Consider the following 11,731-nt stretch of genomic DNA (forward strand, 5'->3'; position numbering starts at 1 on the left):
TGTAAGTTAAAGGACATTAAATACACACTTTTAAACATTTTTAATTACTCAAAAAAATATTAAATATTTTTATTTCAAATGAAATTAATAATTTTCTTTTGAATAATAGGCATATATTTATTTCCTTAACCTATATGTATAAGATGAAAAAATGTTAATAATCTTTATTTATGATATAAATAAAAATCCATTGATAACGAGAATTTGAAGATCATGTTATAAATTTTAATTTTAAAAATGTAGTATAAAATATTCATTTCAAAAAATTAATAATCATATTTTTTTATTAATTGTGATATAAATATTAATAATTTTATGATTTATATTGGTAAATGAATAGATAATTATTTTTATTTGAACAATTTTTTGAGGACGAGGATGCTATGGTGCAGTTTGTCTGATGATTGTGTAAGACAATAGTGTCCCTGTCCCTGTAGGCTGCACAGGAATAGGATTCTATCTAGGAATAGGAATAGTGAGGTGGGTGTTAGTATAACTTGTCACGTGAAGGGTTGTTGTAAACTGTAGAGAAGAGAAGGTTACAGAAAAACAAAAACCTGTCTCTGTTTCTCCGTCGTGGCAATTGAAGGAAGCACTGTCTGTCTCTGCAACTTTAGTCACATTCACATGGCAGGTCGGTCTCATTCCACTCCTTTCTCCAATTCAATCCTTTACTTTTTCCTTTCATCTGTTTCTCCCTTCAATTACACACTATACTACCATTGTTAATACCAGATTATTCCTTCTTAAACAGCTCATCAAATTAATTAGTTAATCATAATTGAAATTGGAACAAGCGCTAGGTGTTGCTACAATCCAAGTTTCATGATATTGTAGTGTTTTACCGCTAGAGGTAGAGTAACAATTCATCCCCCATCATGACCAGAAAGATATAATTGATGGAAAATTATTGAATAGGAAAATGAGAGAAAGACATTTGATGAACTTAGAAATCTGAATGAATCTGATAAAGGTGTAAATGTTTATTTATATGCAGCAACAACATCAGGGAAGATTATCCAAAATGTTTTTGTTTCACACTGCCACCAACAGAATACACGGGGTCGAAGGGACTATTATTGTTTTGGCCCTTCTCCGCTGGGGAAGTTGGCATGGACTGACTCTTCCATGCAATTGCGCACTTTATTCAAACCCCAGAATCATTTTAGTTTCCAGAGAAATTTTCACAGCAATGGTCTGTTCTAGACTCTCATTTATACAGGTTGATATGAAGTGAATAATATAACTCATACATTTTAAAACACATTTAAAGCAATTGCTCTCTTTAACTAACCCTTCCTTCATGGGCTTCTTAAATGTGCTAAATGCTAATATGTCAGTATTTGTATATAGGCATAAATTTCACTTGTATTTTTACATAACTTGTTTTACTCTCTACCACTCTACCTTTTGGTGGTTTTTAACTATTGTGTTTTCTAATGGGCGTTTGTACCTTCAAGCTGCAGCTTCTGCATCTGCTACTGCTGTGCCATATCTAGACAAGACAGATTTTCTAAAGCTTCAAAATGGCAGGTCAATACCACTTGATTACAAGCAAGCTAATAAGTTTATAACCCCCCCTCTTTTCTTTTGTCAACTTAATATAAATTTGGTCAAAGTATATTGTCTCTCTGTTATGTATGTGGAGAGAGAGAGAGAGAGAGCAACTGAAAAGGAAGGAAGAGATGAAAACAGGAACAGAAGTACTCTGGAAAATTTCTTAGGAAATGAGATGGACATGAAATACTGTCGAATCCTCTCTGCTCCTTTCCTTCCCATTGGCTTGTTAATTGTTGTACACAATCCATGTTGTGTATGTGTAGCATTTAGAAAAAAGAGAATAAAAATAAATCTTATCGTATTCTATTTAATTCTTAAGACCTTATTTTTCCTTTTAACACAAATTAAAAGATTAACCATTTCATGAAAACTTCATTGATAATGGCTATATAATCTTTTTGCATTCAGTATAATGATGACTGTATACAGTAGAGTATTTTACAGAAAGCTTCTAGCTACACAAATCCCATCTTCCTTTTTATTAAGATGGCTAGCATTTATTCGGTCCTACATCCTGTACACTGACTTGTATATAGCTTACTAATAAAATTAATTTAAACAGTGACATTCGTGGTGTGGCTGTTGATGGTGTTGAGGGAGAGCTAGTTAACCTCACTGAACCTGTTGCTGAAGCAATAGGAGCTGCTTTTGCTGCATGGTTAATGGAGAAAAAGAAAGCTGATGCTTCTCAGCATTTGAGAGTTTCTATTGGCCATGATTCCCGAATATCAGCCAAATTATTACAGGTTTAGATTGTTCCTTATATCATTTGGTTAAGTTTTTTTCTGCCCACCTTTAACATATAATAAAGGATTGTTGGTTGTGTTAAATTTTTATGATGGTTTTGAAACTAAATGGTAGTCCATTGTGTCAATTATATGCATATTTTCTGATAGCCTTGAAAGTTATAGAGAACATTACTAATTTGGAAACCTACTGCTTTATACTGTTGTCACTCTTTTAGGTCATAGAGGTTCAACACTTTATTTTAACTTTTATTTCCTTCATAGGTCACTTTGCATAATGCTGAAATTTTTCATTTGATTTTGCAAAGATCTTGTAATTTGAAGTGATGAAAAATATTATCGCAAAAGAGATATTTCTTTACAACCTTCCTAGTTTGAGACCATGCATGTTTTTAAATAGGTTTCTATTTGATATTTTGTTTAAAACTGACTATTTGTTTATCAACTGATCAAATTTCAGAATGCAATTTCTCGAGGTCTTGCTGGTGCTGGCCTAGAAGTTGTCCACTATGGGTGAGTGATATTAATTTTTTTTAATATCAATTATTTGTGTTTTTTATTGGCTTGAATACTGGTAAAGTCTATTTGATTTAAATCCTCAATGTCTGCAATTACCTGGCTGATCATATACCTTTACTGCTTTACATTGATGCTTTTTTTTCAAGGTAATATATTATTCATTTTAGCATGGATTTTCAGTTAATTTGATCAAACATGCATAAATTTTTGGTTTGAAGCTGGAAACTGTGAAGAAGGTGAATAGCAAGCACTTAGTATATTAGAATTTGAGGATGGTAGTAGTGATGAGTTTACTTGTCTGATATGATACTATTTCCTTGTGTTTTCAGCATATGTAATTTCATCATGGATACTTAGTATTATTACCCTAACGGTTTTCACTGCCTAATGTATTAATACTGTTGTGTTGATTCATTTCTAGATTAGCATCAACACCAGCCATGTTCAATAGCACACTCACGAAGAATGAAGCATTTTTGTGTCCTGCTGATGGATCTATTATGATAACAGGTACATTATAAACTTCTAGCTAAATGGCATCGTTCTAACTTTTAAAATGTTGCTAGTTGTTTGAAATTTTGTCTTAATTTCATCCTATAAGCTTTACCTTTTGCCTCTTAGCATGCCCATTTATACAAAAGCCCTTTTTGATTGATATGTGGAGATTGTGGACATGGCACAACAACAAAGCCTTATCCCACTAGGTACATGGATCACATGACGTCATTCAACGCGGTTAAAAATCAAAGTTTCAGAAATATTATTAAGTCTGAGATTTCCCTTGATAATTTCCTCCGATGTCTTTTTTGGTCTCTCTTTTCTCCTTTTTCCCAAGCTAAAAATATGCAATCTACTCTTCTAGCTGACACCTCTTGTGGCCATCTTTGTATATGTCCAAACCACCTTAACTGATATTTTGTCATCTTTTCCTCAATGGGTGCTACACCAATTTCTCTTGTATAACGTCATTCCGCATTCTATCTTTTCTTGTATTAATCATGTAAAATATGGCTAGCATGGATTAAACACAAAATTACATGCAATTGGAAGCTGAGATATTATGTCAAGGAACTATTTATACCAAAAGCTTAAGTTGTTTGGTTGGGTTCTTTTCTGGTTTAGCCATTTTATTTTCTGCATTATTCATGTACTATTTAGTATTTATTGTTAGTTAATGTCCATGGATTGTGAATACCAATTTATGTATGTTTCAATTCAATTTGATTCATATAATTCATAAAATTATTTTTCATAGATATATGAATTTGGATATTACTTTGTCTACTAATTTTAAATGTCCCATCTGTGAACAGCAAGTCATCTGCCTTTCAACAGGAATGGATTCAAATTTTTCACAAATGCTGGTGGGTTTGGGAAGGCCGACATTAAAGATATCTTAGAGCGAGCTGCAGACATATACAATCAATTTACAGAAGAAAGTTTGCCAAATTCAGAGAGAAAAGCTTCACTATCTATTAAGAAAGTTGATTACATGATTGTTTATACATCTGATTTAGTAAAAGCAGTTCGCAAGGCAGCTGGAAACATAGGCATGACTTTGTTGAAGTACTTTTATAATAGTCAATATGTTTGGAGATATAAATAATGGGTTGTTCTTTAAATGAAGTGGGAAAATTAAACTCTAACTGGGAGACATTATTTTATGATTCTTTTTTATTTTTTGTATAATTTATAGTTCTTCCCTTTACTGTTGATTTCCTGAATGTTTTTATCTTGTTTGCTAACCTTTATTGCATTATTTATCCACAGAGAAACCATTGGAGGGTTTCCATATAGTTGTTGATGCAGGCAATGGAGCAGGAGGCTTTTTTGCAGTAAGCTGCCTTTAATCTCCTCAACTTTCATTGTTCTCTTGATAACTATCAAGTATGATGCATTTTCACTTGAAATATCTATATAAAAGATTGTGGACACTGGGAAAGACTAATAATTCATAAACTAATAAATCAATTTCAAAAGTTATTCAACTCTATACCAACAATAACTCTGTTGTCATAGTGAAATTGCACAAGGTACTCGTACTTAAGAATAGTAACAACCTCTATTGCATCACTTATCCCTTACGTCAAATATTTAATATATTTGTCCTTGATTTGAAAGCATTCAGAATTTTAGAATGTCTTGTCTGGTTAAGGTTTTTGGCTCTTGCATCAAACATTGATATTTGATATTACTTTTTGGTGAATAATAGGCAAAGGTTCTGGAACCTCTGGGGGCAATAACTTCTGGGAGTCAATTTTTGGAGCCTGATGGTAATAACTATGCTTGGAGGAATTATTTGAATTGGGTATGGTAAATGGACTTTGATTCTTTGAGTAACAAATGGCTGTTGTATTCAGGCTTGTTTCCAAATCATATCCCAAATCCTGAGGACAAAACAGCAATGAAAGCTATAACCCAAGCAGTCCTTGATAACAAAGCTGATCTTGGAATTATCTTTGATACTGATGTGGACAGGTAAGGATCTTATTACTAATCAGTTTCACTGAGGTGACTACTGTTTTTAAATTTATTAAGCATCAATCACTTTCATCTGTAGATCTGCTGCTGTGGATTTCACTGGCCGTGAATTCAACAGGAATCGTTTAATTGCCTTAATGGCAGCTATTGTTCTTGAGGAAGTGAGGCTCATTTTTTTAGCTATCTCAGACCTAGTTTAACCTCATACTTCTCTGTATACTTCCTCTTAATTCTTTTCCTCCTCTTGTTTTCCATAGCATCCTGGAACAACTATTGTCACAGACAGTGTGACTTCTGATGGGCTTACCACGTTTATTGAGAAGAAACTTGGTATGGAGGAATCTAAACTGGCATGATCTTTAGTCTACCCTTCTCACCTTCTTTCTTTAAGAGTTCACTGTAAACTAAAATCCCTTGCTTTTATTGAATTTGAATGGAAAATTTCTTGAAATGAGATAGTGTTAATAACTTGCTAATGTTATATGTCTTAGGTGGAAGACACCATCGGTTCAAAAGAGGTTACAAAAATGTGATTGATGAAGCTATTCGTTTGGTATGATGAGGGCTTCCCTATAATTCAATAAATTATACATCAGATTAGTTAAACAAGAAAAACCTTTCGCCTATGTGCTTGACTGTGCCATTATTTCAAATTTGACACTTGTACATTTTGGCTAAATTTTTTCTAAATGGGTCCCAGTGGTAGTACCTGGCTAAATTGCAAAACAGAAGCATTCTAAATCAAATTATATATATAGTTTACTTTTGAATTTCATATTTTTACAATATAAGTACATATTTAACTTTTGGAAGCAATATTGCTGACAGAATTCTATTGGCGAGGAGTCACATTTGGCAATTGAAACTAGTGGACATGGAGCTCTCAAGGAAAATCATTGGCTTGATGATGGTGCATACCTAATGGTATGATTTTTACTTTAGTCATATTGGGTAAAGAAAATAGTCACTGAATTATTTATTCTTCATTAATCAGTTATTATGACAGTAATATACCTATTCAGGAGTTGAAGTGTTCAACTTTAAAATAAAGATGTTAATAAAGGGTACTGAATAATTTTTTCAAATATAGACAAGTATATATACACCTCTGCTTTGCACCAAACGGCCTTTAACTTGAAACTACCTTGTATTAGAGAGTGGATATAGCACCGTGTTTTATAATCAAGGAATCAATCACATTGGGTTAAAAGAGGTTCCGAAGTTATGCTATAAAATTGCTCTACCTAAAAGCAAAAGCTAAGCAGGTCCCAGATTAGTTTTAATAATCAGAACTACCACAAAGGTTGGCATGTGACATTTATTGTACAGGTCAAGATCTTAAATAAACTTGCTTCTGCAAGAGCTTCTGGAAAGGGTGGTGGAAGCAAGGTTTTGACTGATCTAATAGACGGACTTCAGGAGCCAGCTTTTGCTGCAGAACTGAGATTAAAGATAAACCAAAACCATCCAGATCTTAAAGGAGGGTAAGCCAGTGTAAATGTTCTGTTTGCATGCATCCATACATTAATGTCATGAATTCATGGACATGTCAGAGCTTTCAGATCTTTTCGGGAATATGGAGAAGCTGTGCTGAAACATTTGGAGAATTCAATTGGCTCTGATCCAAGTCTGCTCAAGGCTCCTGTGAACTATGAAGGGGTATGTTTATCCCTGCTGCTTATTGCTAAATAGTAAAGCCTGTTTAGTTAGCATTGACCATAAAATTCAGCCACATTATTGAGACAGTTATGACTAACGTGTTCCAAATTCCAAAATTGAAAATAACATGTAATGAGACACCCTTGTGCAAATTCCTGACCTGCAATGATTGGTTTGCTTGAGTTTCTGTTTTGTATATTTTAATTTATTTCTTGTCTGATCTAATCTTCAACCAGGTCCGAGTTTCTGGCTATGGTGGATGGTTCCTTCTTAGATTATCACTCCATGATCCTGTACTTCCCCTTAACATTGAGGTAAAGGCCCTCACGGCTAGTGTTGGGGTGTTTATATGCAATATTAAAACAATGCAACTGATTCAGAGACTGAACATACTTGTTACTGTAGGCACCTAGTAATGACGATGCTGTGAAGCTTGGACTTGCTGTGCTTGCAGCTGTAAAGGACTTCGCAGGTTTAGACACATCAGCCTTGAACAAGTTGGTAGGAGCATCATAATTCGATGCTGTACGCTTCTATTTTTGCATTATACAAAGAGGTTCTCTATATGTGCATCAGCGGCAACAGAGGATGAATTAAAGATTTAGTGGACCAGAATTGCCTCTATATGGAGCATGGCCTGTTGTGGATTAGAAATATCAGAAATCTCTACGATAGAATTTTCATGGGACATCACATTTTGAGATCACTGTGATCAGGATCTATGGTGTAATTTCGTTGTGCTTTGGCATTGAATATTAATATATTATCGAGTCTTTTCTTATATGCGTTTGGACTCGTGGCTCACTGACAAGATGTGGCCTTTCCATTTGCGGAGAGAATAATTTTTTAGATATCAACTTCTCTTGACAAAGAAAAAGTGAAAAATGAGAAAACATATATATAAAAAAAAATGTTAATTAATATCCTTAAAACACTGGTTAAGGAAGTAAAAGAAAAAATAATTTTATTAGGATGCATAAAAATGCATTCTCCTATGATTTTAAATACACTCATATGATTTCTAATAAAACCCATTTTCTTTTAATTCTTTAATTGGCATTCTTAAGACACTAATTAGTAAACTCTAAAAAAAATGACAAGCCCCCTTGTTATCAAAGTTCAATCCATAAACAGCAGAGCAAACATGGCAGGGTGTTTTTCTAAGTAAAAATTATGGATAGGGGTTAAGTATTTTGCAATTAGTGGGCTTAGGCAATTCTAACTCCAGTTCTGGTCGTTGTTATTTGTCTGAATGCATTCAGAATTTCAGATACCAAAGAATGCCAATTACTATACACGAATGTTTGCTACTGGAGCAACCTAAAAGGTTCTCAAGTGATTTTTCCTCTAATTCGTTGGTTTTTTCATGTACACAATTCAATAACAGACGGTCCTTTTCTTGTGGATTTTTCTTCTTAAAATACATTATGTTTTAGAACACAATTCTTCCCTACTCAGGAGTATTTAATTCATTTAGAAACAGTTGAATTGTTGAGAAGCTTCATCATGAAGTTGAACTTTACATCCGGTGAGGTCTTTGGATGTGGCCAGTTAGCTCCTTCTGGAACCTTTATACACCTGAAACCTTGGCCTTGGTATAACTTTGTGGCTGCAGGGTTTTTCAAATCACAGTGCAATGCAATAGCACGACACCCCCAACTTCTGGCTTGTGATTCTGCCTTTGCTACCAAGTGTTTAGCTATTCCCTTTCGCCTAAATTTTTCCCGGACTGCCACATTCGATATGTATGCAACTCCAGTCCTACAGTATTTGAAGAAGAAAAAATTACAGCTATCAGCACAAATTCAGCAGCTAAGTGAAGCATAAACCATGAATATCATGATCCAACATGGTCATGTACAGAATTAGAAAAATCAGAAGCTAACCATTTTGAAGGGTAAAGGATTCTAGGCCAATATATAGAGCATAAAAGAAGATTTTTGGCACATTCAGTTGAAAGGTTACAAATTAACCAAAAAAGAAACTGTGGATGTGAAATTTAACGAGCATGTAATCAGTTATTTAACCAACAGCTTTATGCTATGCCGGGATATCAAGGCTGTTTATTACTCTCTTTATCCCTAAGTATAAGACTTTTTTTCAGTTTTATTTGTCCTTTTTTAAAAGCTCTTTCCAAGTTCTCTTTTGCATTAATTATTTTTTAACCCAAATGCCCTTTATTACTTTACAATAAATGCTATATATTTAAAAGATAAATACATTATATCTCTTATAAGAATTGGATAAAAAAAACTAACACACATTAGTTAATTAGGTGTGAAAGCAATTAAGTGAAAAGAGAGATTATGAGTCTCAACAAACTTAAGGGAAATTTTGGCAAAATAATACAAATTGTTAACAAATTTAATGTTACTAACTATATTAACCAACTTTCTTAAAGAGTTTGAATTAGTTAAAAGAATTTTATATTTAGGGACGGAGGGGTAGTTGTTTTGAGACTTAAAAAAGGGTAAGCTGGATGCGCTTAGGGTATGTATGATTTAGAACATAACTGTGGAATCAAATACTTTTCAGAATATTTTATCATCTTATTGATGCTTGGTGCAGAGGACATTTTCTGGACATCAGTTCCTATGTTTGGTATAACAGTGAATATTTATAGACATAGGCTATATAGTTTGACAAAAGAGGAAGACATAGGCAAAGTTGCAGAAGTAAAAAATAAGAAGATATTCATTAAGAAGCAACAAGAACAAGATGGTGAATCATGAAGTTGACAAAATTTAAGATGCAAATCTTAAAGACACAATCCAGAAGCAAGCTTCAACTCACCTTCTCTGTCGCAATGGCCCCTTCCTAGGAAGAAAGTCTGCAACAGTATCCACTGTTAATATACCAGCCACATATCCCTTGTTGAGGCTGATTTTCCCATCAAAACCACCAACCTTGAAATCTTCACTTCCAAATAATACAGTTTCACCAAATGAGTTGCCAGTAACGGCAACCAAACAAATTCTCTTGCAACCGTTTGGTAGAGTGAATCCTGCCATCATGGCCACCAATCTGTCCATTCTCAGCACAAAATCTAATGGGAAGGAATATTCAGGGAAGAAGGAGCTGCAGTGAGTCTCTGCCACTTCCCAACAGTCCTCTAGCCTGGCCTCCCGAACAATAATTTCAGGAGACACAGTCGGGAACAAATCAACAACTTGACTTGCTCTACATAATCCTACATCCAAACACCACACCCTTTAGTTCCTACCCAAGTTAACATCTCAGAATATAACTTTTTTTGTCACCATAACATTGATGCGGAATATCCATCAATTTTGCTGATGACACATCTCAGAATATACCATGTTGGAAGGATTTAACTCAAACAAATGAAATGCATAAAGAAAATAAAGGTGTGTATGCACCCTTGATTTAAAGAGGGCTAAGCTTATGAGATACATTATTCAAATCAAGGTTGGATTCATACTTTCTCACTTTACACATTTGCTCAATTTAGAGGAGCCAGATCCAATAAATGGGAAACATTCCATCACCCCATGTATCCACTCCTTGATTACTAGTCCCCACTCATAGTTGGCTTCCATAAATAAATCAGGCCAAAACGAGTATGGTTCTGTATTAAGTGAAATCAAAATCCGTAGTACTGAAAATAGAAACTTGGACAAGAGTTTAACCATACTTTATATATGATGTTTCAGTCCTCAATGATGATCAAGGTAAAATTTAAGAGTTAGGATTACGTGAACTAAATAAATGATTTGTGATTCCAAATAACTTTGTAGAATTGCATTATCATTTTCTTATGATGAAAATGGCATCAAATATAATTTAAAAATTTTCATTTTTACAATCATGTCTCTCCGCAGCACTCACTGAAAATCGTCTAGTTTAATCCTCCTTCGATCATCTGTCCTTCAATTCCCCCACAATTTTCTCTTGACAATCTTCCTAAGAAGACAACTTGACTCCAGCTTTCAAATTTCTCAGACATCATCAGCTTCCAAGAATTGGATAAAATTAACAAATGACCATCCAGTTCATCTTATAACAATTAAAGGGTCTGACACATGTTTGCTAATACAACAAATTCAACAACCCATCTAATAATTTCCTTAAAAAGAAAATAACTAAAAAAGAAAGAAAGAAAAAAGTTAAGCAAGCATAATCCAGCAGTGCAGCAAAGTACTATTGAAAAAGAACAAGAAATAAGGTACCTGATTGGGAGAGAGAGAATTCATGAGGAGGAGTTGAACCCCAAGATGGGAAAGTGGTTGGTTTCTTAAAATTAACACTGAAAGGTGATAACTTTGAGGTGTTTATAGGAGTTGGAGATACTGAGGTTCCCAGAGGAATTGACCGCATTTCTTAGAGGGAGGGGTGTCTTGCTCTCTCTCTCTCTCTCTGCTCACTCAAAGAATCATAAGATTCTCTGTGAGATTGAATCATAACATGAGAACTAACTGAGAAGGGTGAGTAAGTGAGAGAACAACAATTTGGTTGGGTTAGCCAAGCTATGCTTACAAGAGTTTCCAGACTTGTGGGGCCACCTGACACTTACAGCTTCATTAGACTTGAGTTTAATATTTGTCTACAATTTCCGTCCATGTCTTCAGATTTTTTTTCCTACACGTGATAGATACAATGATTTCGGATAGTAATTAGATAATTTTTTTTAAAAAAGATCTATTTTATAATCCTATATCGTTCAAAAGTATGTTTATTTAAGCGATTATGATTAAAAAAAACCATTTATATGAAATAATATCATACTCCTAAACCATGTTGGTTTA

The 11,731-nt window shown here is 34.0% G+C and overlaps 2 protein-coding genes across 5 annotated transcripts; one reads left to right on the plus strand and one right to left on the minus strand.

Annotated features, from left to right (window-relative positions):
- The first annotated feature begins 436 nt into the window (after positions 1 to 436).
- Positions 437 to 7,748, plus strand: LOC114370224 (phosphomannomutase/phosphoglucomutase-like). Of its 4 annotated transcripts, none has more exons than XM_028327519.1 (18): positions 437 to 634; positions 998 to 1,195; positions 1,467 to 1,533; positions 2,123 to 2,306; positions 2,767 to 2,819; positions 3,247 to 3,335; positions 4,139 to 4,375; positions 4,596 to 4,660; positions 5,038 to 5,098; positions 5,186 to 5,303; positions 5,386 to 5,467; positions 5,564 to 5,636; positions 5,798 to 5,859; positions 6,135 to 6,230; positions 6,636 to 6,790; positions 6,860 to 6,965; positions 7,202 to 7,279; positions 7,371 to 7,748. In XM_028327519.1, exons 1-18 carry the CDS (start codon positions 628 to 630, stop codon positions 7,479 to 7,481), a joined length of 1,842 nt encoding a protein of 613 aa, XP_028183320.1. In that variant the 5' UTR covers positions 437 to 627; the 3' UTR covers positions 7,482 to 7,748. The 4 variants fall into 4 exon arrangements, with proteins under 4 accessions (XP_028183320.1, XP_028183322.1, XP_028183321.1 ...); XM_028327520.1 differs by having other exon boundaries at positions 441 to 634; positions 6,869 to 6,965; XM_028327521.1 differs by lacking the exon at positions 998 to 1,195.
- A 436-nt stretch (positions 7,749 to 8,184) lies between these two features.
- Positions 8,185 to 11,480, minus strand: LOC114370226. Its single transcript, XM_028327523.1, has 3 exons — positions 11,156 to 11,480; positions 9,759 to 10,155; positions 8,185 to 8,726 (listed from the first exon to the last, which is right to left on the minus strand). Exons 1-3 carry the CDS (start codon positions 11,301 to 11,303, stop codon positions 8,435 to 8,437), a joined length of 837 nt encoding a protein of 278 aa, XP_028183324.1. The 5' UTR covers positions 11,304 to 11,480; the 3' UTR covers positions 8,185 to 8,434.
- Between the last annotated feature and the right edge of the window lie 251 nt (positions 11,481 to 11,731).

The sequence above is a fragment of the Glycine soja genome, chromosome 10, assembly GCF_004193775.1.
Source record: "Glycine soja cultivar W05 chromosome 10, ASM419377v2, whole genome shotgun sequence".
Lineage (NCBI taxonomy): Eukaryota > Viridiplantae > Streptophyta > Magnoliopsida > Fabales > Fabaceae > Glycine > Glycine soja.

Excerpts from the sequence above, each read along its gene's own strand:
- LOC114370226 (XM_028327523.1), bottom strand. The coding sequence starts at position 11,303 with ATGCGGTCAATTCCTCTGGGAACCTCAGTATCTCCAACTCCTATAAAC. Across the intron at positions 10,156-11,155 it reads ATTCTCTCTCTCCCAATCAG|GATTATGTAGAGCAAGTCAA; the intron begins GTACCTTATTTC and ends GTTTGGATGTAG. Across the intron at positions 8,727-9,758 it reads GGGCCATTGCGACAGAGAAG|GACTGGAGTTGCATACATAT; the intron begins GTGAGTTGAAGC and ends CAAATACTGTAG.
- LOC114370224 (XM_028327519.1), top strand. Across the intron at positions 5,637-5,797 it reads GTTTATTGAGAAGAAACTTG|GTGGAAGACACCATCGGTTC; the intron begins GTATGGAGGAAT and ends TATATGTCTTAG. Across the intron at positions 6,966-7,201 it reads CTCCTGTGAACTATGAAGGG|GTCCGAGTTTCTGGCTATGG; the intron begins GTATGTTTATCC and ends ATCTTCAACCAG.